The sequence below is a fragment of the Eumetopias jubatus genome, unplaced genomic scaffold, assembly GCF_037043125.1.
Source record: "Eumetopias jubatus isolate StellerSeaLion01/CBP00866 unplaced genomic scaffold, mEumJub1_p1.0 scaffold_4, whole genome shotgun sequence".
Taxonomy (NCBI): domain Eukaryota; kingdom Metazoa; phylum Chordata; class Mammalia; order Carnivora; family Otariidae; genus Eumetopias; species Eumetopias jubatus.
This window is the reverse complement of record NW_028274810.1, coordinates 89355342-89381820: the sequence shown is the minus strand read 5'-3', so window position 1 is coordinate 89381820 and position 26479 is coordinate 89355342. Positions and strand designations below refer to the sequence as shown.

The 26479-nt window shown below is 50.6% G+C and overlaps 1 protein-coding gene across 1 annotated transcript in view; it reads right to left on the bottom strand.

Moving 5' to 3' along the window:
- Window positions 1–6500: 6500 nt before the first annotated feature.
- The window catches only part of MYOM3 (myomesin 3), a 42374-nt gene continuing 22395 nt past the window's right edge, over window positions 6501–26479 (bottom strand). Inside the window, exons 16-36 of the mRNA XM_028113848.2 lie at window positions 25945–26066; window positions 25359–25546; window positions 24975–25101; window positions 23756–23934; window positions 21229–21343; window positions 20056–20212; window positions 19269–19378; window positions 17793–17837; window positions 17191–17327; window positions 15099–15243; window positions 14894–14953; window positions 14443–14510; window positions 13260–13370; window positions 11296–11383; window positions 10720–10758; window positions 10397–10505; window positions 9087–9250; window positions 8837–8873; window positions 8624–8646; window positions 7830–7885; window positions 6501–6836 (exon numbers count right to left, since the gene is read on the bottom strand). Coding sequence (XP_027969649.1) covers window positions 6543–6836; window positions 7830–7885; window positions 8624–8646; window positions 8837–8873; window positions 9087–9250; window positions 10397–10505; window positions 10720–10758; window positions 11296–11383; window positions 13260–13370; window positions 14443–14510; window positions 14894–14953; window positions 15099–15243; window positions 17191–17327; window positions 17793–17837; window positions 19269–19378; window positions 20056–20212; window positions 21229–21343; window positions 23756–23934; window positions 24975–25101; window positions 25359–25546; window positions 25945–26066 — 2374 coding nt within the window. The 3' untranslated portion in view covers window positions 6501–6542. The remainder of the gene's footprint in view (window positions 6837–7829; window positions 7886–8623; window positions 8647–8836; window positions 8874–9086; window positions 9251–10396; window positions 10506–10719; window positions 10759–11295; window positions 11384–13259; window positions 13371–14442; window positions 14511–14893; window positions 14954–15098; window positions 15244–17190; window positions 17328–17792; window positions 17838–19268; window positions 19379–20055; window positions 20213–21228; window positions 21344–23755; window positions 23935–24974; window positions 25102–25358; window positions 25547–25944; window positions 26067–26479) is intronic.

Below are 26479 nucleotides of genomic sequence, written 5' to 3'. Positions count from 1 at the left end.
GAGAGAGAGACAGAGAGAGAGGGAACACAAGCAGGGGGAGTGGGAGAGGGAGAAGCAGGCTTCCCGCCGAGCAGGGAGCCTGATGCAGGGCTCGATCCCAGGGCCCCGGGACCATGACCTGAGCCGAAGGCAGACGCTTAACTACTGAGCCACCCAGGCACCCCCAGATAATGATTTTAAAGCAGCTATTATAGTTATTCTCTTTGCTATAAAGTGAAATATGTTCATAGTGAAGGAAAAGATAAGAAACCTTAATAAAGAAATAGAACTAGAAGAAAGAACCAAATGGAAATTCCAAAAGTATAAAGCACAATATCTGAAATGTAAAAAGTCACCTAAATTTCAAAAGATGATGAAGTGAGGGTGCCAGTTACCACTGATGAATGAAGTAAATAAGCAAAATAAATGGTCCCGGGTCAAGGAACATAGAGAATAAGGAGAGGCTCGTTTGGCAGAGATGCGGCAGATAGATGTCTGTGGTAGCTTTTAAAACATTCAAAAGTCTTATTTCTTTTCCTGTTTAAAATATAATGCAAATTTATTGTAGAGATTTTGAAAATACAGATAAGAGAAGAAAACAAGTATCTATTATAATCCACCACTCAGATAATTCACCGTTAACATTTTGATGTTTATTCTTCTAGTATTCTAAGATATATCACCTTTATTTTAATCAAATAATTTCACATTCTATATATTATTTGAAATCTGCCTTTTGATGTTAAAACCTATCCTGAATATCCTGAATATCTTTCCATGCCTCTAAATTTTTTTTGCAACATCATTTTTGATGATATGACTGGATTGTAATTACATGTTAAGTATATTAGTGTTACATTTTCCATATTGATTACAAATAATTTTCTCAGTTGGTTTTGCTTTTTATACAAGTTATGATGTGCCTATGCTTTCCTCAGTTGGCAATAGTCAATAAAAATAAAAAAAAATCAAAATTTTTGATTTTGATTAAAATTCTTTTTAGTCAAAAAAAATCAAATTTTTATGCAAGTTATGATGTGCCTATGCTTTCCTCAGTTGGCAATAGTCCAATAAAAATAAGCTACTGGGTGACACAGTTGGTTAAGCATTGGACTCTTGGTTTCGGCTCAGGCAGTGTTTTCAGGGTTGTGAGATCGAGCCCCAAGTTGGGCTCTGTGCTCAGTGTAGAGTCTGCTTGAGATTCTTGCTGCCCCTCTCACTTGTGCTCTCTCTCTCTCAAATAATAAATACATAAATATATATTTTTGAAAGATTTTATTTATTTGAGAGAGAGAGAATGAGAGATAGAGAGCACGAGAGGGAAGAGGGTCAGAGGGAGAAGCAGACTCCCTGCTGAGCAGGGAGCCCGATGTGGGACTCGATCCCGGGACTCCAGGATCATGACCTGAGCCGAAGGCAGTCGCTTAACCAGCTGAGCCACCCAGGTGCCCATAAATAAATAAATCTTTAAAAAAAATCAGCTACCATCTCTCTGGGTAGCCATCTATTAAATGGCATTTCCCACGTGGGCAGGGTCCATGTCTGGTTTGTTCATCTTCATATTGCCAGCACCTAGCATATTGCCTGGAGTGAAATAGCTACTCAATAAAAATATATGTTGGCTGATCAACTAACTTCCAACCTGTGCCCCTGAGGGGAAGGCCCAAGGTACCATCACCGTTTGCTGGCTTCCATTCTTGCCATGTAGCTGGTCTGTTTTTGATTTAATAATTCATGCTCTTTTACCAAGCAATTCCTCTTCTTGAATCTATCTGAACTTTTTCAGAGATGTAGGCAAAGGTCTATATATAACGATGTCCATCCAAGTTTTATTTATAATAGGGAAAAATTGGAAACTATTTCTAGGAATATGGAAATGTTACATAATTACATAATAGACAAACACAAATATGGGTTTTTAGAATGCTTTTTGGTAATGTGAAAAAATTCTTATGATTTAATGGCATATGAAAAGTCCAGAATGTAAAATTATAAGATTCCCCAACTCTGTTAAGATTAGCAGCAAATAAAACAAAAAATATTAATAAGTGGTGTGTGAATTGGGAATGCTCTCGGCTCTAAGGAACTGAAAATCTGACTTATGGTGCCATAAATACAGAGGGGTTTATTTTTCTCTCATAAGTTGTCTAGAGGTTTGAGGGAGTGCTCAAAGTGGCAGCTTGGGGATGTTAGGTATGGCATCTCACAATTCTGTTTTCTTTATGGTCACAAAATGCCTGCCCCAACTCCAGGCATCATGTCCACATTCGAGGCAGGAATGAGGAAGGGGCGTAGCACGGTGCCTAAAGCGTCTGTCCCTTTTATCAGGTACATCTAGAGCCTACCAAGGTGCCCCAGCAGATTTTTGCTTAGGTCTCTTTGACCAGAACTGGGTCCTGTGGCTGTCTCCATCTACAAGGGAGCCTGGAGAAGTGACTATTTAGCTTCCTAGTCTCCAGAGTGGAGGCTGCAGTGGGGAAGAGGTAGGAATATCTGCTATGTTAATTAATAAACAGTGTCTTTTACTCTGCTTATTTCTGGTTGGTGGGCTTATGGACATTTTTACTTTTCTTCTTGGTTCTTTTCTGTTTTGTCTAATTTATCTGCAACCCACCTTCATAATTTCTATAATTGAAAAAAATACTACAACAGAGGCTACTTTAGAAATTCCTTGTGAAGTTGTGGGCTTCCGTCTCTGGAAGCACCTGTATTGTCATCAGTCACAAGTGTGCAGAAGCAACTGCTGAATTCAGTGGGAGCTGGACTGACCCATCTGCCGTCCCCCCCGCTCCTGCCCCCAGTTAGGCACTGTGCTAGTTACTCGGCCAACATCCCTTCACCCAGTTCTCACAACAGCCACCTTTTCCAGAAGAGATGCAGGAAGTTTACATAATTAAGTCACACACAGAATAAAGTAAAGCCAAGTCCCAGGTGATGGCACCAAGCTTTAATTTTGTATATTCCTGCCACATAGCAAGCTCAGTAAAGATTGTGTTGAATGAGTGCAGAGTAGATGAATCATTTGGATGTGCAAATTTTTTTTTATGTAATGGATTTCATAAAAATCTCTAAAAATTATGCTCCTCAAAAGATACCACTAAATAAATGAATATCCAAGCCACACACTGCAAAATACATTGATTTTTTTAACTACAGCTATTACTTGGTAATGATTTCTTGTAGTGTATTGCGTTACCACTAATTTTAATTAGTGTGATCGAAAAATAGCAGACTGTTCTAGATTGCCTGCAAGAGAAGAACTCTTCTCTCTGGCCTGTGTCTAATATCCTTGACTAATACCCGGGTTTAAAAAAAAAAAATATGACTCCAGATGAAAAGACAGCTGAGGATTTGTTTCTCATGGAGTCTTTAAAATCTTTAATTATGAAAAATTTCAAACATATACAAAAGTAGAGAGAATGGTAGTAGAACGGCTTGTACCCACCCAGCTTAATGAATCATCAAGATTTTGCTAACTCTTTCATTTATCTCCCTCCTTCTACCTAAAAAAAAAAAACCACACAACTGGAGTATTTTAAAGCAAACCCAAAGACTCGTTTCGCCATGAACATTTCTATAATTGGAACAAAAAGGCTTTTGAGTGGCCTCGTGTTTCTTTCTTTAGATCTGCTTACATAGGAAGAAATGACATGCAAGTCGGGCCAGCTCCATGACATGAAAGAAGCCCAAGAGCGGAGGGGCACATTCCTTCCACGCTGTGCAATTTGTTTTGCTCTCAACCCAGGGCCCTCCTTTGCTGAAACTCCTCTGGCCTTAAGAGTTATACTTTTTTTTTTTTTCCCCAAATGCTGAAAATAAAATATCTGGCTTCCTCTAGCTAGAGAAATCTGGGGAGTGTTACTTCTGAAAGTATTTTTGGCATGAAAACGTCACCCAAGTTGCTGGAAGTGATTTGGAAATTTTAAGGTATTGAAAGCATCTGACGAGCATGGTGGCTGAGGCCGAGTGGGTAGAGGTTAATTGTTACACCGGCCAGTCATTTCCCATTAGGATTCTTGCTCCCTGTGCTCTTCCTGTTTACTCTTAGGTCTTAATGCTTTAGGTCGAGGATTGCACCCAAGGCTGGTACTTGGAAGGTGGCAGAACAGGTACCTGTAGGTGATGAGAGGCTGGGGGTGGGATAACAGGGGGAAACCACTGGCCATCCTTCCTCTAACCCTGCCTAGCTCCCTGTAAGTCCAGCATGTTGGGAGACCCACAGACGAGTCCTGTGTTCACTGATGGGCTCCACCAGGTAAGAGACGCAAAGTTCCAACTCTCTGAGTCGCACGCAGGGTACCAGGGATTAGGCTAGACTGAGATGTTTCCCAGGATGAACCATTACAAGATTAATATAAAGAGCGAGTGGGAATTGTAGCTAAGGAGGAACCACAGGGGTCCAGCAGCCTAGGGTAGGAGTGGAGGCCATGGGGAACAGGGCTGGGGAGGGGAGAAGAAGATGAAGACCAGTGGTTTGGACATTGCTCAGGGGTGGCAGGTGGAGCAAAGCATCCTCTGAACCAGGACCCAAGGATTCTTGTTCTTGTCCTGACTCTGCCACTTACCATTTGGGCTCTCAGCTGCCCTATCTGGGGAAATGGAGCCAATGATGCTGTTGCATTTGATCTGATGAGCAATGAGATAGGAGAACGCTGCATAACCTTTGAGGTGTATGCCTGTGACCATCGTGATCTCCGCCTGCCTCCTCCCTATGTGGGGATGATCTTGTGGAGGAGATGCTAAAGTGCCTTGCGTTAAGACGAAGTACATACATGAGCAAATGTGAGGCTGGTATGATTCTAAGCAGGAAGGGCATGGATACCATGCTTTCTGATCTCTTTGAAATGTGTGACATTTTGCAGTGACTCAGGAAAGAAGCCAAGTCTCCTCTGAGATCCCAAGTACAGGAGTGGGAGCAGGGGCTAGGATAGAGCCTTCTTTTTCACCAGGTATGAGAAGAGCAAAGCAAAACAGAGGTTCAGAGAGGTAATAAAACTCTTAGGGTCAGCTGGAAGGGCCCTCAGAAATGATCTTTCAGGCTTCTTGTTTTATAGACGGGAAACGGAGCGGGGCCCAGAGAAAGGGAAAGAATTGCGCAAGAGCACACAGCGAGCGTGTGGCTTCAACCCTAGGTATGGGTGTCTCCAAGATCTACACAATTCTCAGGCTTGCTCCCAGCCAGAGACAGTCACATTCCCCCCAACCCCCTCGCTGATACCAGGTCTGGCTGTGCCAGATAGCCTGGAGCGGGAGCCTCAGGGGGTGTACCTTAACCCACCATGTCTGCCTGTGTGTATAGGTGGCAAATGGAGGAGGGATTCATTTCATCCCCAAGTTTGGGAGCCATTTCAGAAATCAGAGGCAGGGGTTATCTCCTGGTGGTGGGAGTACTGATGATTTTTATTTTATCCTTTACAGTTTTCGCGGTTTTCCAAATTATTACAACAAACATCTATAATTTTATAAACCCCACTCCCTCCAAATCTTATTTAAAAAAAAAAAAAGACGGAAACAGGAGGGCTGAGACATGCCCCGCTCTGGATTGAGGTCCATTGGGCAGGGCCAACCAGTATCTCTCACACCAGGCAGAGGCCCCGAGCTGGGAGAGGTCCTGAGGTCGTCGTCCTCTCCAGCCTGGCACCCAAGGCCAGCTAAGCAGCATCTCCCCACCTCCGGAAATGTCCTCCCAATACCGTTGCCAAATTGGACTCGTTTTTCAGGGTCCAACACCAATTCCGCTAGGTCCGTGAAGGTGTTTTAAAGCCCACCTTCCCCCACTAGGACGAACATCTGTCTCCCTCCTCTGACCACTAGTGGCACTTTCTTTGGATCCGTTTTGTCATCCTTATCTGCCTGGCCTGGAGTCTTTTGTATCCAGGTCTGTCTCTCCTTCTGGGCTGAAGCCTCGAGGGTGGGGCCTGCATATCATTTATCTTTGAGCTTCCAGTGATCTCCTCAGCCTGGCACAGCTGGAGCTCGGATGAATGTTTGTTGAACTGAAGGGAACTGAAAATACAGACCCCTAAACGAGGGATATGGCCATCCAACCGTTTACGGCAGGGCGCCTCAACCTCGGCACCACTGCCCTTTGGGGGCCGATAATTCTATGTGGTGGGGAGCTATGGTTTAGTAACGTCCTTGGCCTCTACCTACCAGATGCCAGAAGACGCCTCTGATTGTGACAACCAGAAGTCTGGACATGGCCAAATGTCCCCCCGGAAGGCAAAGTGCCTCTTGTTGAGAACCCCTGGAATATGGTTGATAAAGGGTTTTTCAGAAACAATCCCTTGGAGTAGGAATTGCCATTTAGCAGATGAGAAAGGTGAGGCTCACGCAGAGTTTGGACTGGGAGCGGAGTCTTGCCGATCCCACCACCCCGAGACCGTTCAGGACCCCAGCGAGGCCTTTGCTTCTGTGCTTTGGTGTGCTCGCTCCACTCTCATCCCCACTTCCCCCCCATCCGCGGTTCCACCCTGTCCCCTTCCCCTCCCCCCACCCCCCGCCTGCCCCCATGGCCTGTGCCAGGCTGTGACGTACTGCTTGACCCCACTGGTCCATGCAGACTAGACCACAGGTGGTGCCTCCGCATGCCCTCTCGTCTTCTCTAGCACCTTGGCCTCCTCCCCGTGCTTAAACACGCTGATGGTGACCTGGCCCGTCTCAGAGCCATACTTATTCTTGACGAAGACGCCGTAGCGCCCACTGTCCTCACTGTTGACCCTTTCGATGGTGATGGTGACCTCCGAACCCCTCACCTCCATGCGGTAGCGGTCAAGGAAGGTGACAGGCTGGTCATTCTTCAGCCAAGAGATTTCAGGGCTGGGGTCTCCCGAGATGACACAGGTCAGGCACAGGGTCTGTAGGAAAGGACAGGAAGGGAATGCTCAGTCTTGCCTCCTTATAATCACACTTGGCGTTCACCTTCACTCCCCCAGAGAGGTTGTTCCTGGTGATAAATTTATTACCTGTGTTCTATTGTAACCCATAAAAGGAGAACATTAAAGGGAGAGACATTTTATTTTAATCCCACATCCTCCATCCTCAAGTTTCGACAGAAATACTTACCAGTTAGAATTTCAGACCATCATTACCCTAGCAATCATCTGCCCCACATTGGCCTGAATTTTGCTTTATTGCTTTTTGTTGCCATTATGATTTTACCATGCAAATAAGACTATATTGCTTTAACACGAAGGTTTATGAATCGGGTATGAAAACTCGTGAACAAGCTCTAACACAGAGCACTATAGTGTAATGATCAAACACTGTCTGGAGCTGAGCACATGCAGACTCTGAATCTCAGCTCTGTCCCTTCAAGCTGTGTGACCCTAGGAAAGTCTCTTGACCTCTCTGGGTCTCAGTTTGCTCAGCTATAAAGAGTGACTAAGAGTGGTAATAATACTCTATTTCCCGTGGTTGCCTTGATGGTTAAACAAATGAAAGTATGTACACATATATGGAACAGTGCTTGGCACAAAGTAAGCACAATACAAACATGAATGATCATTTTCCAGAACACTAGGCTTGCATACTTTCAGGTCTGGAGGGGCTTTTAGGGATCATCTAGTAGAACTCCTATGGAAATGGAAATGGAAGTTCATAGGCAGAAGTCTGTGACGCCCAGGGCCACCTCGAGAGGTGGGGTGAGCACCCCCAGGGGCCTGACACCAGGCTCAGCGTTTCCTTTATACGACACGCAACAAACGAGTTGTGGCCACTCGGCCAGGCTCTGATGGAGCCAGCTCCTTTGGCTCTTGAATCCACGGTGCTACTCTGTATCATGATCTCTGATGGGTACAGAGGGAGTGCAGAGGGGGGACTGCTCGCCACAGGCTGGGGTTGCTTGCTACCTTATCTTCCATGATGGTGGCTACATCTGGCAGGCCCCTCACCACTTTGGCACGATCTGGAAGGGAATAGAGAGACTCCAGTGATGAATGAATTCCTGCCATTGCTTCCCAGAATCAGGTCCCACAGAGTTGGGGTTCTTTTTAAGTCATGTTTTCTTTTCTCTCTTTTCAACATTTTGGGTGGAAATCTCTAAATGTGTGTTACATGTTTCCTTGCCTTCCCAAACAGAAGATGGGGGACATACTGTGCTTCTGTTATTGCCTTGAAGTGATCCTTATAATGGGTGGTACCTGGAGGGGACAGTGAGGCGCCCCTGCCCTCAAGAGCAGAGAAGGAGGAACTGACTGGGGACAGGTGATGAAGCTAAAGTATGTGGACTTGGCGGTGGCATCCCTGCTGCTCAGCAGCCAAACCACATCCCTCTGGGGTTGGGCCTGTGTTCCGGACCAGCTGAGGCCCCAGTGCCCCACCAGCCAGACTGGCTTCGGCTCCGGAGGTCGTCCCTTCCCCAGGCCTCATGAGAGAGCCCGCCCAGCCTCATTCCTGTCAGTCCCGACCTTTCAGGGCCTGGATGCTGCCCTTGACCTTGTCTGTGAGCCTGCTCGGTCCACACCCACCATCTCCGCTATCCTTGGACCCCTTATCCATCCATCTGCCTTTGTGCTGCCGCCGCCCACAGCCACACAGAGCCCACGGGGGAACCGGGACTTCAGATCCCTGCTGGGAGGCATAAACTCATGGGAAGCTGCCCCAAACCCAGACGCAAGAACAACAGAAATACGAGGGAACTTACTCTTCTCAATGATGGCCAAGGCTCTGAAAAACAGAAATGGGAAAAAGGCTTGAGTTTCATTTGTTAAAGATCGAGCCTGCCCTGGGTAGGGGTGAGGGGGGTGACGAGGGAAAGGTGGAGCTGGCCAAGGCTCCCGGGAAGGGGTCCTGTACCCAGCTCGTGCCATACCCCCAGGGGCCTCTGATTCACACAAGAAAGGCAAAGGGCACTTACTTCAGTCTCTGGTGCTCAGCCAAAGCATCATCAAAAGCTGCCGGAAGGAAAGAGGGGGAGGGAAGGGGAGCGTCAGCCCCTCAGCCCCTGTGACGTGCAGGTACAGGGCTTTGCGCCCACTCTTCCTCCACCGTCCTCCCCACCCTGTGTTCTCTCGGGGCAGTGCCCGCTTTGGGTGGGGAGATAGGAGTCCCCTCCCCCCGCAAAGACCATGGGATTTTCTAAACAGGTTTCTCTGTGGCCAGCTCACCTTGTCCCGAGAGATCAGTTGAGAGCTGCCGGGTTTCCTTCCCCGCGGCTACCTCCAGGGTGTATTTGCCCTTGTCTGAGTCTTTGGGGTCCAGGATGTGGAGCCAGATCTCATCCAGGGTGGTGCCAGCCCTTATGCGGTCACCACTCTCCAGGCGCTTTTCTCTGGATACGAGGACAAAGAAGCATTTGATTTGGCTCAGCTCATCGTGCTGGCTGGCTGTGGGGTTACAGACACCCCCTACCCCAAACTCCTCTCCTGGCGTTTTGTTTCCAGGGTTGGGTTGGCCATCCATCCATCTATCATTCATTCATTCATTCGTTCGTTCGTTCAGCAAATCTGTGGCACATCAGCTATGTTCCAATGCTGAGTCTGTACTTGTGACACGTCCTGTAGGCTAGGGATCCAAGGAAATGGCGCTCCCAGGTCAGGGCCCACCACCTCCTCCACCCTCAGGGTCACTTCCTCACCTTGTCACTCTCCTCAGCTCAAACCCTTCTAGTGTTTCTTCAAATAATCACCCTTTCCTAGCCCTTAAAAACCATAGAAACTCCTTCCTTTCTTTACTTAAACGTCATTCCTGGAGACACCTGGTCCATGTCTTCAGTGTTGGGTCACAGAGGTGACACCTCTGGACTGGATCCTTGGGCTCAGTAACTCTAGCTGGGAAAGGAGTCCTTGGTTTGGGCTCTCACACATTTGACAAACTTGACCAAGTCAGTCTAGCCTTCTCCATAGGGCAGGTGCAGTAATGTCTGCTCTGTGAGGCTGAGGCATGCAAATGATAAGCAGTCCTGGGAAAAGAATGCTCTCAAACTGTCTGTGGTCACTTAGCTCCTGGCTGTCAGCCAGTCTCTGTGGGTAACCTACCCATCCTGCCTTTAAGCCCTGGCAGTCAGTCAGTTGTCAGCCCCACTGGTCCCTCTGCCTGCACCTCTTCCCTCAGCCTGGCTGCCTGAGTTTGCTAGGTCTGCAAAGACCCAAAAGGGCAACCTTGACCTACCTGACCATCTGGTTTTCCTTCCCTCCCCCAGTTCCCAGATGCTGCTCTAAGACAATGATCCTTCTGTGGCCACGGATATTCTGGAAAAATGGTTTTATCACCAGGGTTCTGACCTTCCTTGGGGAGCCTCCCTTCTGTGCCTTTAATTGCTGTTCCCTATCCCTGACTCCCTCTGTGGACAGTGCAACTGGTGGGAGATCTTTCTCTGCCAACCCCTTGGGACTGGGCTCTGGGGCGGATGCTGCCTGTCCTCCCCCACCCTCTACCCCCCCAGCCTGGCTAGGGCTCCAGGGGAAGGCCAACTTACTTGTGGAACCAGGTGGTTTTCATGTACTGGATGTCAAAGTACTTGACCTTGCTGAAGATCCGGATCCCCTCCTCAGTCCCCTGGATTTTCAGTGGGGTTGCAGAGAGGGCTGGGGAGGCAAAGAAGGCCAAGGTCCTTTGGGCGGCACATTTTGGGGCCAGCCAGCTCACCCTGCTCTAGCGGTGTGGTGGGGGGGAACGTGACATTGCGAGGAGTCAGGAACTTCTCCCTCAATCTTTGAAGTTGGAAATGGTTGGAGGTGCCCTGGAGGCTGTTTGCATCAGGACAGAGCTGAGCAAAGTGGGGAGGGGGGGCTTGCTTACCACCAATCCTGCCCAGCTCAGTGAAGATGGCAGCCAGGGCTAGAGGAAGACAGAGAGAATGGTCAGCTGATGTAGGGCCCTCCCAGGGACATGCCAGAGGTGAGCATGTCCCTGGAAAAGGCTGGTGGAACTCATGAACAGCTCAGGGCACAGGGAACTCTGCAGGATGACTCCCATGGCTTGGGGTGAGGGGGTCTGGGGCACTCACTGATTGATGGGGCAGGGGAGCACCATGGATGGAGGGCAAATGGGCCAGCCTGACAATTTTCTTGAGGCTGGGCCAACCAGCCTGATAAGGAGTCTGGGGCCCAGTGTAGGGTGGAGGAGTGAACTCTGGCTTTGGGTCTTGAAGCCTAGGCTCACTGGTATATTGAAGAGAGCATGGGTGTTGGTGTCACAGACCAGGCCCCTGCTACTGACCTGCTGTGCCGCCCTGGGCAGGTCACTTAGCCTCTCTGTTGCCCCCAAGTGATATGGGGATCCCATAAATTTTACCCCACGGGTCATGCCACATCTTTTGATTCTGTGTGACCCCCTGGGTCCCCCTGGCCCATCTCTAACGCCGCCAGTCCCTACCTTCACCTGTGAGGTCCAGTATGGTGTCATCCTCCCCTCGATTGTCAGAAACCGTTGCTCTATAAATTCCCTGGTCCTCTTTGGACAGCTGGAAAGAAAAATGAGAGGTGACGGTGTCAGAACGGGTTCTGGAAGGAGTGCAAATCAGCCTGGACTCCAGACCTGTCCCTAACTCTCTGCATGATCTCAGGCAAAACTCTTCTCCTCTCTGGGCCTCAGTTTACCCATCTGGAATGGGTGATTGCTAAGGCTCCTTCTAGCTCCAGAGCTCTTTGATTCCAAGTTCAGGGCTTGTCTGGGCCTAGGGGTGGGGGTGAGGGGGAGTTGAGGGCAGAAGCAGACACCCCACATTTGGATTCACAGGCAGCTGCGCCAAGCAGAGCATGAGGAACTCTCCTTGCAGAATCATCTGAGCTTTCATTCTCCCTGGAGGTCCCCGGATGGGACCCAGGGACCCCTCTGCACTTCTCCAGAAGGAAGTGTGTTATCTTTGGCCCAGGACAAGGGGCTCCTTTCTGGCACATGCTCATCAACCCCAAATGAAGTCTGAACTAACACTCAGCAATGCAAGAACTTGGATTGTGCTTTTGAAGCATCTCCTTCAGGCCCTGGGAAGTACTCTCTGCTTCCCTGTCCCCTCCAAGGGGCCCTCCCACCCTGGCCGTCTCTACAGAGTGTGTTTTGAGGCAGAATCCAAGGCAGAGACAGCTTGTAACCTGGGGATCGAAGGGCTGAACCCCAATAGTCCTCTCTTATGTCCCCCCCCTCCCTAGTGAAGGCTCCAAAGTCCACTCTCTAGCCTTGTGTCTTGGTATGTAAACCCTCTGAGCCTCCATTTACTCATCTGTAAAATGGTGGCATCATCCTTGCCCGGCTATGTGCTGTAGTTGCTGTGAGGATCAAGGGAGGTAACGCTTTAGAAGCCAGAAAATTCTGTGCCAGTTAGACGGACTGTTGTAAGAAGCCTCAGTAGCTAGTAAGCACCTACTTGATGCTACGCTCTGTGTGAGGAGGAGCTTGCACTCTGGTGACAAAGGCCAACTCCTGGCCAGGATCTGGGGGAAGACCCTAAAATCATTATTTCCTTCCTAGTCAGCAAACTGGCATTTCTCCAGTCCTCCTGGGCGCCTCATGAGGCTACAGAAACCAGCAGCGGGGCAGAAAAGCACTGAATGTTTGAGAACAAGCCTTGTGTTTCGATTGTAACCAGGCCACCCTCGTCTGGAGGCCAGGAGGGGGTCGTGGGCTGGAGCAGGGAGCTCCAGCCCTGCTTTGCTCTGCCCAGCCCTGCCCCACACAGAGAGAGCCTTCCTGTCCCGAATCCCAGACTGTTGGCTGAGGCGGGAAAGAACCTTTGAGAGATAGCCTCCCTTCTGACCCGTTCATGCTACAGATGAAAACCAAGGTTACAGAAGGACAGTGACTAGCCCCAGGCCACACAGTGGCAGGGCCAGAAATGGAATCCAAACAAAAGGAAAAATCAGTATTACTGGGGCGCCTGGGTGGCTCAGTTGTTAAGCATCTGCCTCCGGCTCAGGTCATGATCCCAGGGTCCTGGGATCGAGCCCCACATCGGGCTCCCTGCTTGGCTGGAGGCCTGCTTCTCCCTCTCGCACTCCCCCTGCTTGTGTTCCTTCTCTCACTGTGTCTCTCTCTGTCAAATAAATAAATAAAAATCTTAAAAAATAATAAAAAAAATCAGTATTACTGTTTCTGTCTTTATTTAAAATCTTGCTATTTCCCCCTCCATGGGCTTTTATTTTTTTGCATTAATTTTGATTAAAAAATACTGCATGAAATGTTATTTATCTTGATTACTGAGTTTTCAGTGCCCCCTTACATTTTGTGCTAGAAGCGAGTGCCTCACTTGCTTCACCCTGGTCCTGGCCCTGCTCCGGACTCCATGCCCAGTGCTCTGGGTGCTGCCTGGGGGGTTTGAGACCCGAAGCTGGAGCTGCGCTTACCTCTTCGATGCACAGAGTTCCTACTCCAGTCTCTGGGTCGTACTGACCGGCCGGTGTCTCTCTCTTCTGGAAGAACCACTGGAAGTGGGTTTCCTTCTTGGTGTTGGTCGCCTGAGGCAGGTGGGGAATGAAGAGACTCCCTCACACTTTCTAAGTAAAAACTCAACTCATCAGATCTTTTTTTCCCCCCACAAACCTGACTCTCCCCCATCCCCACCCCCACTCTTAGCTAATTCCTTCCTGGGTCTCAGCTATTCCTCACACCGTATCTCCTCCGCTGGTTATGCATTCTGGATTTTCACTAACGGTGTTCCCTCTGCCTTTTGATCTCTTCCCTCCTCCATTTTTCCTTGTAAGTGCCTATGCCTCTTACAGATGCAAGTTAGGTGTCACCTCCTCCATGAGGCCTTCCTTGAAGCACCCCAGAGTGCCCCAGTCATGATTAACCAATTTCTGGCACGTGTCTGGATCACAGCAGGAGGCATGCTGTTTTCCAAGGATCCTGCCTCAGACCCCTGGGCTCCTAGACGTCTAAGGAGACCCCACTTTTTCATCTTTGTATGTCCAGTGCCATGCAGAGTATCTGGTGCATAGTAGGTACTTTGAGTTCGCTGAATGGATATGATTCTGGGAGGGCACTCTCCCCTGCCCTTCCTGCCCTTCCCCAGTCAACTAAAGAGGCTGCCGGGTGCTGAGAAGGAGCCCCAGCTTTGGAGTCAGACAGACTCGGTTAAAACCGTGCTCTAGACTCTACCTCTTAGGTGTGGTCTAGAGCTCTTTCTCTACTTGTTTTCTGATCCATGCTTATCTCACAACACAGCACAGAGTCTGGCAAGACTACTAATGAACACCAGGGAATCCCCCTCAATATATAGACCCCTCACTTGCTGCTCCCAGATGCCCAGGCCCCGCAGAACCCCTTGCCAGAACAGCAGGGAGATCTGGCTGAAAGCTGATCCAAACCACACTAATTCGGCTCTGTGGGCTCTTGCGGGGTGGGGGTGGGGGGGGATAGTTTTGTTTTCCAGTTAAATGTAGTCTCCCTGGGGCTACTGCTCCTTGGGGTCAGCCAAGCACAGGAATTCGGGGAAGAGGGCAAGGACAGCCACCAGGCTTGGGGACGAGCCACACACTCCCCGCACTGGGCCAGGGGGCAGGGCTGGAGGCAGGGGCAGGGATTTGCCTTGCAGGTCAGCAGCACTTGGCAGTCTTCCGTGATCTTCCACTGCAAGGGCTCCTCGAAATACGGACCTGAGAGCGTAAAACAAACACGTCCACCGTCAGGGCGCCAGGCTCCGCCAGGGCGCCACCTGGTGGCGAGAGGGGGCAACCAACGGGGGGCGGGCAGTCAGCGGGGAAGGGGGGCACCTAGTGACCGCAGGCCCGCCAGAGTGGCCCCCTCCAAGGCAGGGACTGCGGCGAGGCAAGCTGGGTGCTAGGGAGAGAAGTGTAAGGAGGTGTCACTCTCAGGGCTGGATTGACTCTCAGTGTCGCTCTTGCACGGGGACAGAACGGGATTGCATTGCAGTGGCCCTCCCTCTGGGACCCAGCGGGGCTGAGGGATCCAGCAGGTCCCCAGCAGGTCCTCAGCACTGACCACTGGCCGCTTTTGAACTTCACCCAGCCGTTCTTACCCTGTTTTCTCTTCCAGTCTCTTCTCTTAGCTTCTGCTTTCCTCAAAAGTTTGTCAAAATCTGTGAACACAGAGGGAGGAACTGGCCTGAGCCGGGAGGAGCGCAGGTCCGGAGAGGGGCAGCAGGATGCACAGAAAGCCCCAGAGCGGAGAGCGGAGAGCTGAGGTCGGGCTTGGGGCAGGGGTGGGGGTTGGGCGTGGCTGACCGTCATCCACCAGTGCCAGGGTGATCTGGTTTTTGGCTTTTCCATCCTGGAGCTGAGCGGTGTAGGACCCTTTGTCATCCTCCGACAGGTTCTGGATGATCACTTCCACCAGGCCCTTCTCTCGGACAAAATTGATTTTGCGGTTCTGGGGAGAATAAACCCGGAGAATCTTTTTTTGCCCTTTGCCTAGCCCAGGGGATTTGTGCTGTGGGGCACAAATCAGGGCGTACTTGGACTTGGGTGGTGGGTGATATGTGCGGAGTGAGAAGCCTTTGGAGACCGGGGCGGGGGTCCTGGGAACACCCATGGGGCCCAGCAGGCACAGGAGAGTCTTGGGTGCTTGAATTAATTGCAATTGATAATAAGCCCCCAACCCCTATGGTGCCACATTTTCTACTTCTTTCTACAAATCCCCATAAAAGTATAAAGAATAATATAAAGAATGCCTGTGTACTTGCGACCCAGAATTTTTCTTTTTTTAAAGATTTTATTTATTTATTTGACAGAGATACAGTGAGAGAGGGAACACAAGCAGGGGGAGTGGGAGAGGGAGAAGCAGGCTTCCTGCCGAGCAGGGAGCCCGATGCGGGGCTCCATCCCAGGACCCTGGGATCATGACCTGAGCCAAAGGCAGCTGCTTAACGACTGAGACACCCAGGTGCCCTGCTACCCAGAATTAACACTCATTTACATTTTGTCGTGTTCTAACAGTTTTTTAAAGTTTTATTTTCCACATTTAGGATTGTATTCCCTCTGGACTTATTTGTATGTGTGGTTTGAGGGAGCCATCTAGTTTTATTTTTCTGTAGGGAAAACCAATAGTCCCAATGCTGTGCGCGGCAGAGTGCAGACTTGGTCACACATCCTCTACCATGTACCAAGGTCATGATTAATCTTTATGCAGAACTTTCGCATCAGTTTTCTCATTTGCTTCTTCTGATTCTGGGACAACCAACTGTCATTGTACAGGTACAAAAACTGTGGCACAGAGAGGTGAAGAGAACTGCCCGAGGGCACACAGCCCTCAGGAGGTGGGTATGAGTCTTCTGACATCCAGCCCTGAGCTCTTTCTCCTCTGTTGGAACTGGTGCCCCTTTCTGTAACACATATCTACTGATGGCCACTTTGCCACCCAGAGATGGAATGTGTAAATAACATGATGTCATGATTGGATCTCTCCTGAGATCAAAATTGCCATGTTTGTAAAAACAGTTGATTATGGGCGACTCGTGGCTCCATCTAATACAACCTACACACATGATTTTTTTCCCCAGAAAAGCAATGTAATACCACCACTGTAATATGAAGAAGAAATAAAAGCCATATGTATTTCAATAGTAGATGCTCAGACATAATCTCACTCATGTTGCCCTGATTTATAATGAACTGGTTTGAATTTAAGGGAAATTAAGTAAAGCAAGAAGATCAAAAGCTATTTCGTACGGGAACAGGAAAATGAATGGAAGAGCGTAGGTAAAGTGGCTTGTAGAATAAGTCTCTATTTGGTGTATATTAAAACTGTGCAGGGGCACCTGGGTGGCTCGGTCAGTTGAGCGTCTGCCTTGAGCTCAGGTCACGATCTCAGGGTCCTGAAATCAAGCCCCACATCAGGCCCCTGCTCAGCGGGGAGTCTTCTTCTCCCTCTCCCTCTGCCCCTTCCCACTGGTTGTGCTCTCTCTCTCTCTCTCAAATGAATAAAAATAAAATCTTTAAAAGAACCCCCAAACTGTGCAAAAATCCGTTGTATTTATATTACAGAATTAGGGTCTAGGCTTGGATAATTATGAGCATGAATGTAGGTTTTTAATCTTAAGAATATCTGGTAAGACATTCAAAAGTAGTGTGGGGGGGGGGCATGGGTATTCTTTATCTGTGGGAGAATCCTTGCATTGGCGGGCAGCTAGCCCTGAGCCCTCCACCGCCACTAAAAGGCAGGCGTCCCACCCTCACCCTATCCCTGGGACAGCCAAAGTATGTGGCTATTTCTAAAGTGTCCACTAGGGGGCGGTGCTGGGCTGCGGAGAGCCCCTGCCTTGAGAGGCCACATCCCGGGCAGGGGTACCTCCCCTAAGCAGTCTGAGACCCCAGTTACCGGTGAGCTGAAGATCTCCTTCTCGTTGAAGATTAGATGCAGCTCAGCGGCTGGAGATAACTTTTCTACTTCCAGCCACAGGCGCACCTCTCCTTGTTCGAGGATGTCAACGTTCCAGCCGGAGATCCGCTTGATGGCTGCGAGCCAGAGGACACAGAAGGGGGTGGGCGCCCCCCTTCTCCCCTTCTCCCTCCCGACCAGCCCCACCTTGAGCACACCCTGGGCATTTAACGGGCAAAGTGCTCGAAGCGTCTGAAGGCCATGCCCCTCACTCATGTTGCACTGATTTGTAATGAACTGGTTTGAATTTAAGAGAAGTAAAGCAAGAAGATCAAGAACTATTTTATAAGAGAACAGGGAAGTAGAGGTTTGGATGATCCAAAATCCAAACTACTAAAGAGCCAATGATAATGATTATAAGGAGACGAAATCATCTGCTCTGCTTTCCTTTGGAACCCCTCTCCTCCCTGCTGGCCGCCCCTTTCCTTCTCATGGACCGCTGACTCCGTGGGCCCCTGACTCTCCAGCCCCATGATGCTCCCGTCCTCTGCCCCTCTGCCCCATTCAGCTCTGCTCAGGACACCCCAGTGGGCCCAGCTTACTTGGGTTCCTGATCTCATGGCTCAACTTCTTCAGCTTGTCCAACTCTGGGGCAGGAAGGAACAAGGGGAAAAAACCAAAGAGAATGAAATGCCTGGGCAGTGGGGTCCACAGCAGCCATCCCAAGAGACTCCCCCTCAACCCAGAGTCACTTGCTACACAGGAGGTCATGATGAGCACTGTGGGCCTTGGCCCTGGGGCACCGAGGGGGAAGGGGGGCTGCTGCCGACCACCCTGAGATCAAGTGTCACCTCCTCCAAGAAGTGCCCACCAAGTGCCAGGCTCCACGTTACGTCACTAGTCCCACACAACGCTGTGGGGCGAGCATTGTTGCCCACCTCCCACCACCCCAGGCTCACTGGTCCCTGAGCCCCAGTGTTCCCCCACTGTAATATGCTGTCCCACCTTGGAGGGTCTGGCCCCTCTCCTGAGCACTTCAGTCTACAAGTCGCTAGGGCAGCTTGGTGGGGCGCTGTCTCTTTGCTTACTGCTTCTGTGTGTTAGGTTTGTAGATTTGTCTTTTCTGCTAAGCTGAGCTCTGGACCTACATGAGGGTCTGGCACACAGTAGGTGCTCAATAAATATGTGTGGATGGAAGAATTGGCAGGGGTAGAGCCCATACTTCATTTTCCCGTATAAGCCCCAGAGTCCTTAGTATGATGAGTCTGGACTCATGGCAAGTAAAAGCAAAATAAAACAAAACCCAAACATATCCTGTTTGTGGATGGCTTGAGTGTGCCTAGAATTGTGTGTGTGTAATATTGTTTCAGTTGGGGCAGCCAGGGGGGATTATAATCTCCCTTTACAGATGAGCAAGCTGATGTCCAGAGGGGTGACATGACTTGCTCAACATCAAACAGCCAGGAAACTGTGAAGCTGGAATTGGAACCTGAGCCTGTCTGGCTTCTGCTTCTTAAAAAAATCAGAGGGTCTCCTGAGCAACCAGCAGGGGAGGCAATGCGCTGTCCCTCAGTTACTCTGGAGACAGCAGAGAGTGAATCTTGTCATCATCCGCACCAGCCCCATTTCTGCTTAAATCATCAAACATGGATGCCCCTTGAGACGCGGCATCTACTCTCTGGTTTGCCCCAGTCCCCGCTGCTCCCTACTGTCACCTTCATTCCTCAGACCAGCTGCCATTTGCAATTTATCCTCACACTGCACTGCTGTATTTCTGGGGCTACAGAAGAAGGTGAAAGGATTCTGGCACCTTTGCTTTTATCGAAAGTAGAAAAAGGAAAGAGAGACAACAAGGATGTGAACTCCACCAAGCAGGGATTTTTGACTGTTGCGCCCATGGAGCAGGTGCTCAATAAATCCTGATTAAAATTGTCTGGCTGGCTGAATGGGCCTCCCTCTCTGGAAATTGTTGCTTTATTAATTTTTGTTTCTTCTCGCCGGCCTCTGGGGACATTTGTGTTTGGGACTCCCTCTGGGCCCGTCTCTCTGGGGAGGCGGCAGTGGGGTGGGGGCTTTACCTTCCTCCGTCAGCGTGTGGCTGGCCGAGATGTCTTCATCAGCATCGGTGACCACCACAGAGTAGGTGCCCAAGTCTTCAAGGCCAGGCTCTTTCAGGATGACCTTGGACCTGGCAGACAGAGGAGAGCAGGGACTCAGGGAGGTGCCTTGTGCACTGGAGGCCTGGGAGCTGGAGGCCCCGCACCCGCGCCACAGCCTCGGCACCCGCGAGGCAGCAGGGGTGGTTGCCTCCTTGCCCCGCCATGGGGAGCCCTACCCAGCGCAGCTCTGGCCGGGCCCCTTCAATGGCCCCCGTTAGCCAGGCTCTCTTCTCATTGGCCGCACTGCCCAGCCTCTCCCCCCAGGGCTTAAGTCATCGTCTGGACCGGGCTGAAGCCAGAGCTGCTGGGGCTGGGGGAGGGAGACGTGGGGACATTTGACATCTGGTCCCAACCCCTCTTTTTACAGATGAGGATGTTGAGCCCAGACAACTTTCAAGAGCAAGTCACCGTTTGCAAGCGCCCAGGCTAGAGACCAAGGGCTTCGCGTCTCCCTGGAAGCACACGTGCAAAGGCACATGCCATTCCTTTCAGAAGAAGAACTGCGAATGAATGTTGCCCTTTCTGCCCTTAAATGCACTGTCCCCTCATTGCTCCCTGAGGTGGTGGCAGCATCCTCGGAGAGGGATCAGGCAGCCCCTGTCAGGTCGGTTGTCTGTGAGTCCCGCCAGGTGGTCTCACCCATGAGCTCACCTGCCAACATTTGGGACCTGTGGATGGTTAGGCCGCCCCCTCTCCCCTCACTTACTTGTTAGCTTTCTCCTCGATCTTGACCCTCTGGGGGTCTGGCGGGCCCTTGTAGTCCTTGGACCATTGAAACTCCGCCGAGTCAGGGGCCTCAGGAGCTTCGAAAGCCAAGTAGATAAAGCCTTCTTCATCCACACCAACCTCGATCTCTCGGGCATCTGAGGGCAGGATCCAAGGGCAGGGGGCATGGAACGTTTAGAAGTAATAAACCAGAGCGTATACCTCCCTGCTAAACTTTCCCATGGCTGCCCATTGTGCTTGAATAAAATAATAACCCCCTGTCTCCTTGCTGTGGCCTCCAAGGACTTGTGATCAGCTCCTTCTCAACTCAAATGTCATAACCTCCTCAGGGAGGCCCTCCCTGACTGCTCTGGCTAAAGTAAGCCCCACCTCACCATACCACCCTGCTCATTTCCTTTATAGCACTTACTACCCTCCTAAATCAGCACCTTATCATCATTTCCTTGTTTCCTGTCCATCCTGCCCCTCCCCCATGTTTGAGCAGGGGCCTTGCTTTCTCGTCACTGCTGTGTCCCCAGTGCAATGTGGGCATCACCAAAGATGTGTTGGTAAAAGAATAATAAGTAATGAATGAATAAGTAAAAGAATGGAACGAGAACGTGCTTTATAGTTCGCAGAGCTGAGTGATTCCATCGTGGACTAGCTGTGCGACCAGATCGCTTAACCTCGGAGCTACAACAAAATCAGTTCTAAGGTGGGGGCAATGATTCCTCGCTCAGGGGCTTGTGGGGAGCGCCAGGGCCGTGTGAGGATCTAGCTCAGCACCTGGTGTGTGTGGTAGGAGGGGACCTCAGGAGTTGTGACTGCAAAACAGACAAAGCCTCGTGTGGTAGCCGGAATGCTGTCGGGTATTGCTTTAAACATCCATGAAGAGTTGTGCGAATTTATGAATACGGCATATGAAAGAAGGGAAGACCCCATCAAATAGAAAGAAACGCTCATATCTTGGGGTCTCACAGAAAGAAACGGGAGTGGGGTGTGGGGGAGAAACAGGCAAGAAGGAAAGGCAGAGCTGGATGACGTGGAGGGGGCAGCGGGAAGGGGTCCCTTCCTGCTACAGGTCCACATGCTCCTCCCGACCGTCCTCTGGCCCCCGCCTGTCCTTGGTGGCGCAGCCCCGCCATGTGGTGCTGGCACCTCGGCCCGCCCCTACCTGGCTTGTCTTCCAGGAGTATGGGGTCGGTGGGCATGGACGGTTGTCCTGGACCGGCCGAATTCACGGCCTGAACCTGGAACACATAACTCTTCCCCGGCTGCAAGTCAGAGATCTGGGGGACGTGGAGGGGTAGGCAAGAGTGAGCATGAGGACGGCGAAGACCGGCCCTCCCTATGGTCCCGGCCATGGACGGCAGGGAGCCCCTCTCTCGTGGAACTCCACGGGGCGCAGGCTGCCTCGGGGTGGGGGGCAAGCTGGGGGCGCCCTGCTCTCCCCAGTCCCGGTTTTTATTTGGTCCCTGCACAGGGATTACCTCCCACCCCCAGCCACAGCCCCGATCGAGGTTTCGTTTCCCCTCACCTGGATTAGTACAACAGTTTCCTAAATGGTGTCCCTGACTCTAGGCCCTTCCCAGTCTACCTTTCCTTCCGCCAATTTCTTCAAGATGCCAGTCTGATTGTGTTTAAATCTTTCAGTGGCCTTCAGGGTAAAGTGCAGATTTTGAGGTTTAGTTCCTGAAGTCTTCCTAATCTGGCTTTTGCCTTCTGCGCTCATACCCCTCTGGGGGCCCCCTCCACGTGCCCACGTTCACCTCATCTGTTTCCCCTTTCATGGCTCCACGCCTTTGTCTTTGCTGAGCCCTCTACCTGGAATGCCCTCTCTTCTTTCTTGGCCTAGCCAATACCAACTCGTCCTGGACCGCTCAGCTCGGGCAGATCCAAGGATTCCAGGAAGGGTCTCTTACCTTCCTCCTTAGAACTCCCAGACTCCCTTTGGACCCCCCTCAATGGTACAGTGCACAGTCTGGTAATTGCCTGTTACCCTAAAGACCAAGACTTATTTAACTCTTCATGTCTAGGACCTGGTTCCAGACCTGGTACTAAGTTGGTGTCAAAAGGCATTTAGTAAATGACCGAGTGCCAGCCAATGACCCACAATGCAGAAATGGTGCCAAGTCACCGAGGCCCACCCAGTCTTGGCCTGGGCCAACCTATGTGGGGAGGCAGAGGGACCGTCCATCTCTCAGGGCTCTCCCAGGCCGGCTGCCCATCGCTGGCTGATTCGACCACAGGGAGCCTGGCCCCATGGAGCAGAAACCACAGAGTCTCGGAGCATGCCCCTGGCCAAGGCTTGTCCTCCCTGCTTCTGTTTTAGGTGGCTTTGCTGTTATTTTCTCGAAATTAAAGTTTTTTTTTTTCCCGAGTATAAAAGACATACACACTTGTTGGAAAAATATTAAAGCAATAGAAAAGAATATAAAAGGAAGGGTTACAGTCCCCCTGGCAGCCGCTCCCCCACCAGAGATGGCCAGAAATAACAATTTTGTAAGAATCTGTTTAGACTTTGAAATGCACATAAGCCATGAGAAACGTGGCGGGCATCATGTTTGTTAGCATCTTACTCTTTCCACATTGTTTTGGGCGTCTCGAACTTGCCTTCTTTTCTCTTGGTGCTAACTGATGGGGTGCCCACGTGTGGTCCTGAGAACTGCTCGCTCTCCTGCCCGCTGGTGAAAGACACCTCAGCAAAGTGAGCTGGAGAAGACGTTCCCCCTTTCCCTAGAGCTCCAGAAAACAAAATCTAATCCATATCATGGAACTGTCCTCACCCTGTTCCTCAAACATGGGCGGCCCGTGAGCCAGGCTGGCTGCAGAGCTGGGCGCTGGGTGTGCAGAGGCCGCCCCAGCACCTGGAGGTCTGGGACTCTGACTGATGGGCTAAGGTAACGATTTGTGTCCACTGAGAACGCTGCAATAGACACTTTGTTTTCCCGCATGGACAATTTCTGTGAGGGGGTGGAAGTTAAAACCACCACCCCAGGTGAATAAAACCAGTGATTCTGCTAGATTTCTTATTTATCGAAAGAGTTTAGAGTTTGTTTCTCATTTAAATTAAGAAATATCTATCTGCGTAGATGTTTGTACATATATGTATATGTAGTATGTTATCGAACATAAATAGCCTACTTTGTATTCTGATTTTTTTCTTAGCCACGTATGATGGATATATTTTCATGTCAGTACATACATGTAGGCCCACCCCATTGTCCTTAAACTACCATAGTCCTTATACCTACCTGGCACAGGATTCCGCTTGAAGGATACACTGATTTATTTAAGCAAAGCCCCTATGGATGGAAATTTACATTGTTTCCAACTTTTGCCCTGATAAACCATACTGCAGTGAGCACCTTTGTCCTCAGATCTTTGAACACTGGCTTAATCATTTCCCTACCATCCGATCCCAGAAGCAGAATTCGGTGCTCAAGGGAGATGCATGCTGATGGTAAGTGAAGGTTTAGGGAGGAGTCTGCCCAGCTTGGAGCAGGTTAAGACAGCCAGCCCAACAATCAGCTTACTGTGTGACCCTGGGTGTGCCCCTTCCCCTCTCTGGTCCTCTACTGACATTAAGTGAGGGCAGCGATCTCTGAGGGTCATTCCGGCCCTGATGTTCTGTAATCCTGCCATGTCCAGTGGCAGGGAAGGCTCAGGATGGAACAGGAGGTGAAGGGGCAGGGACTCACCCTCAGGTGGGTGCCAGAGATGAGGTCTGGGGTGACAGGCTTCCATTGTTCAGAGCCTTCCTCTTGGACACTGATGCGGTAGCCCGTGACGGGCCCAGCTCCTGTGTACAGTGGGGGCTCCCACTTCAGCACCAAGGAGGTGGCCTGCACCTCGAACGCCTGCACATCATACGGGGGCCCTGTGGGAGGAGGGGGAGAGGAGGATTTGGCCGGCCAGAGAGGTGGGCAGCGAGCCGGGGGGCCAGGCATCAACCCTTGTCAGTCGGCCAGTTACAACCGGACCTGGGAGCGCCTGCTCTGGGCACAGTGGGGACCTGGCAGGCCTTGGCTTTGTGACAAAGCTTGGTTTTGGCCTGGGCCTGAAATAGGGTTAACTCTTCAAAATGTGCTCAACATTACTTTTTCCAGAAGCATCCGTGATCTTCTCCTTCCCTATCCTAGGCAGCAGTAACCCTTCTAACCTCTTTGTTCTTTCAGTGATCAGTGTAGGGGCTAAGGCGTGACCTTCAGAGCCAGCTCACCGGGGTTCATGCCCCAGCTTCACCTTCTCGGGCTATGGGGACTCTGGGTAAGTTATTCAGCCCCTATGTTCCTGTCTCCCCATCTGCAAAGTAGGGATAATAATAGTTCTTATAATCTAGTGCTGTTATGAGCATTAGTGGCATAATCTGTGGAATCTGTCAGTACATGGTAAGTACCCAATAAATACCAGTTATTTATAATTATTGTCTCAAGCATCACACATACTCATTATCTGCCATTTGCTTGAAAAAACCAGCACTGAGCTGAACAGAATGATGGAAGGTTGTGATCCTTGCTTCCTAGGGAGGAGGTGAGGGCTCATATGGGGGAAAGCTAACGGGGTTGTGGGAGTGGTGTGCAGGGTGTTGGTCACCATAGCAGTGTGTCCTTGGGGTTTGACATTGGTCTGTGGCCAGAATCAGGGCTCAAATGGTGTGCTGAGCTAAGGGATAATTTATGTTGAGGCTACAGAGCCAGTTGATGGCCAAGGTCAGGGGTCCTCTAAAGCAAGGTTAAGACTATCTGTGTCAGAGATTACAGGGTCTCTTGGTGGAAAGGGCCAGTGGTCTGAGGTCTGGGACCAACAGAGCAAGCTTGGATGCACAGACAGCTTGGTGGTGGTCAGCTCACTGGTTGGATTTGGGGAAGGGGTGGGGTGGGGGCAGGTGCTGGACTTCAGTGTCTTCAGACCTCTCACCTGGTTGGGGCATCGTCCACTTTTTGCACTCAAACAGGCTGCTGGGTGCTGACAGCTCGCCAACCCCTGCCCAGTTTGCTGCCCGGGCACGGAACTCATAGAAGTGGCCTTCACAAAGGTTACTGACCTTGAAGAGCAGAGACAGATGGTGAAAGCCAGGGCTGGGGCCGAAGGGAAAGAGGTACGGCGGCAGGGGGGGTCAGAGCAGGAAGTCCAGGGGGCCTTAAATGAGATCGCCCAAGTGAATCTGCACTTGAAAATTAGCCAGATTATCAAGTCCAGGGAACCTGAGGCCTCGCTTGGCTTTAGGACCTCCAATAGTGACCTCTGGTCTCCACCTGCCCTGGCCAGGACACCAGGCCAGTGGCCCCATTCCAGGCTTACCTTGCAGACCCGGGTGGGGATGGGCTGTTGGTTGACCGGGTGCCAGTCCAGCTCCTCTGAGTCGTGCTGGTCCAGGAAGTAGCCCAGGATCTTGCCACCTCCATGACGCTTGGGGGGCTTCCACCCAATGACCATATCATTCTTCCCACAGGTCAGGAGCACGAAATCATACGGGGCAGATGGCGTGGCTGTGGGGAGGAAGGAGGTGAGGACTGCTGCTTCCTGGGGGTGGCCAGATTGGGCCGGGGGGCCCAAGGGAGCCAACAAGCCTCCCCCAGTGGATGCCCACCCTGCTCTGGGGGTACTCAATCCAGCAGCATTTGCTGGTAACCCTGACTCTGCTACCTGCAGGGCACCTGGGCCTCAGAGCTGGTCAGACATCACCCTATGGCCTCAGGCCATTGTCATTTCCTCCCCAAAGGAAAGGGGTGGGGGATGGGATCTGCTCTAGATCCCCTCAGAAGACTTACGCTCCCTTGGCCTCTGGGGTTGGACCCTCCAAGATGTGGTCTATAACCCCCTGCTTTCTCTCAGCCCAGAGCTGCCCCGGAGAGACGTGCAGGCTGCAACTGCCCTTTGGACTTACCCAGAGCCTGCTTGACCCTGATGGGTTCGGTGACAGCTGAGCTCTCGCCTACCCCAGCCTCGCTGACTGATCTGACACAAAACTCATACTCCTTCCCCGTCCTTAGCCCAGGAACTGTGAACCTGGAAGAGAAATGTGCAAGCTTTCAGGGAGGGCCAAACAGCTTGCAGACATCACTGAACTTTTTAGAACAACCTTGTGGGTAAGTAGCCACCAGCAATAGGATTTGAGGGTTTGGGGCCGGTTCTTACGTAAAGATATTGCTCCTGCCCCCAAAGTGATGCTCTCACCCTGGAGGGTGACGTTATTAAGATTTGAAAGGTTGGAAGAAGGTGGTCAAAAGGCATAAACTTTCAGTTCTAAGACAAATCAATACTGAGGATGTAATATATGTAATATACACCATGGTGATCATACTTAACACCACTGTGTGATATACAAGAAAGCTGTTAAGAGAGTAGATCCAAAAAGTCCTCATCACAAAGAGAAATCATCTCTCTCTCTTTTTAAAAAAGATTTTATTTATTTGAGAGAG